The 1,446-nt window shown below is 47.4% G+C and overlaps 1 protein-coding gene across 1 annotated transcript; it reads left to right on the top strand.

Moving 5' to 3' along the window:
* The first annotated feature begins 440 nt into the window (after nucleotides 1-440).
* On the top strand, nucleotides 441-1,217 carry LOC122610316. The gene has a single exon (XM_043783310.1). The coding sequence runs from the start codon at nucleotides 441-443 to the stop codon at nucleotides 1,215-1,217; it is 777 nt and encodes a 258-aa protein (XP_043639245.1).
* Nucleotides 1,218-1,446: the final 229 nt, after the last annotated feature.

Genomic DNA, 1,446 nt, shown 5'->3' with positions numbered 1-1,446 from the left:
CTTGCCTGACCTACTCAGACGAGAGTGAAGACGTGGATGAAGAAATAGAAATGGAAATACCTCCTCCGGGACCCCGTGGAAACAGGTCCGGAGCCAGAGTACACTTTGGCGATACACCGCGGAGACGTGTCAATGGTAATGCTAGAAACTTCCGGCCACAAGGTCCAAACTTACCACCTATGGCAGCTGAGCAAGTGCACAACCTGGGGTAGACGTACAATCCCACCTACCATGGCTATAGCCAACCGTACCCCACACATAATGACCACTTCACTCCCCAGAGTCAATATTTCACGCCGCAACCTACACACAACTCGCGATATGCTTATAGCCAACCTTTCACTCCGCAGCTTACTAGACCAACTCTGATGCATACAACCAGTACACATCCTCACCCTCCAACTTATACACAAAACTTTAACCAATACCAACAACAAACAATGTTTACCAATTCAGCCAGTGGGCAGTCTCAACCCTCATGGTTTCCAAGCGAGCAAGACATGATGATCCAAACAGAGCCGGGACCGTTCGTACAATGGATTGAAGACTACCCGTTGCCACCCGGAGGATTGCCAAAGGGAATAGAAATGTATGACGGCAAGAGTGACCCCGACAATCATCTGAAGCACTTCAATGGCATGATCAAGATGCAACGTTGGAATGTCCCGGTTGCTTGCCATATGTTTGCTCTTACTATGAAGGATGTAGCCCGTGCTTGGGTAGATGGGCTACCGGTCGGGAGTGTAGTAAACTTTGAAGATCTTAAGAGAAAGTTCATATCCCACTTCAGCCAGCAGAGGAAATACCAGAAGATCCATTTGGAAGCACACAACATAAAAATAAGAGAAGGTGAAAGCATACGCAGTTTCATTACACGATACATAGATGAAACATCACTCATCAAAGGTCTGGCTAAAAGTCAAAAGATATCCGGTTTCGTGCACGGACTGAGATTCAAACCATTGGTCGAATTCTTATCCACCGACCTCCCACAGACATATACAACTCTAACTGACAAGACACACAGTTTCCTTCTTGCAAAGGACACAGCTGGTAATTTGGGAGGGGCGGAGCCAGTAGAAGGAAGTCCGTATTTCAACCCGCAGCCTTATGGAAGGGGCGGGGGACGAGGCCGAAGGGGTCGTGGAGGTAGAGGACACCACTTCTCTCCATATCAGCGAACACAGGATCATGTTCAGCCAATCATGGAACCCTGAATAATACACAGAGACCCCCACGGGATGTATTAGCTGCAGAAAGATCACCACCAAAGCCAAGGTCACAACAACGGGGGAAAGACATGAGCAAATTCTGTGATTATGATAATGTTCGCGGTCATGACACAAATGATTGTAAAGTATTCAAAACCAAGGTAGAGGAAGCAGCCAAAACTGGAAGGCTGGCCCAGTTCTTAAAAGGCTTGAAAGAACAAGGGCCAAAAGATAA

Source organism: Erigeron canadensis, chromosome 8 (genome assembly GCF_010389155.1).
Source record: "Erigeron canadensis isolate Cc75 chromosome 8, C_canadensis_v1, whole genome shotgun sequence".
Classification (NCBI taxonomy): domain Eukaryota; kingdom Viridiplantae; phylum Streptophyta; class Magnoliopsida; order Asterales; family Asteraceae; genus Erigeron; species Erigeron canadensis.
This window is presented reverse-complemented; position numbering and strand designations above follow the sequence as displayed.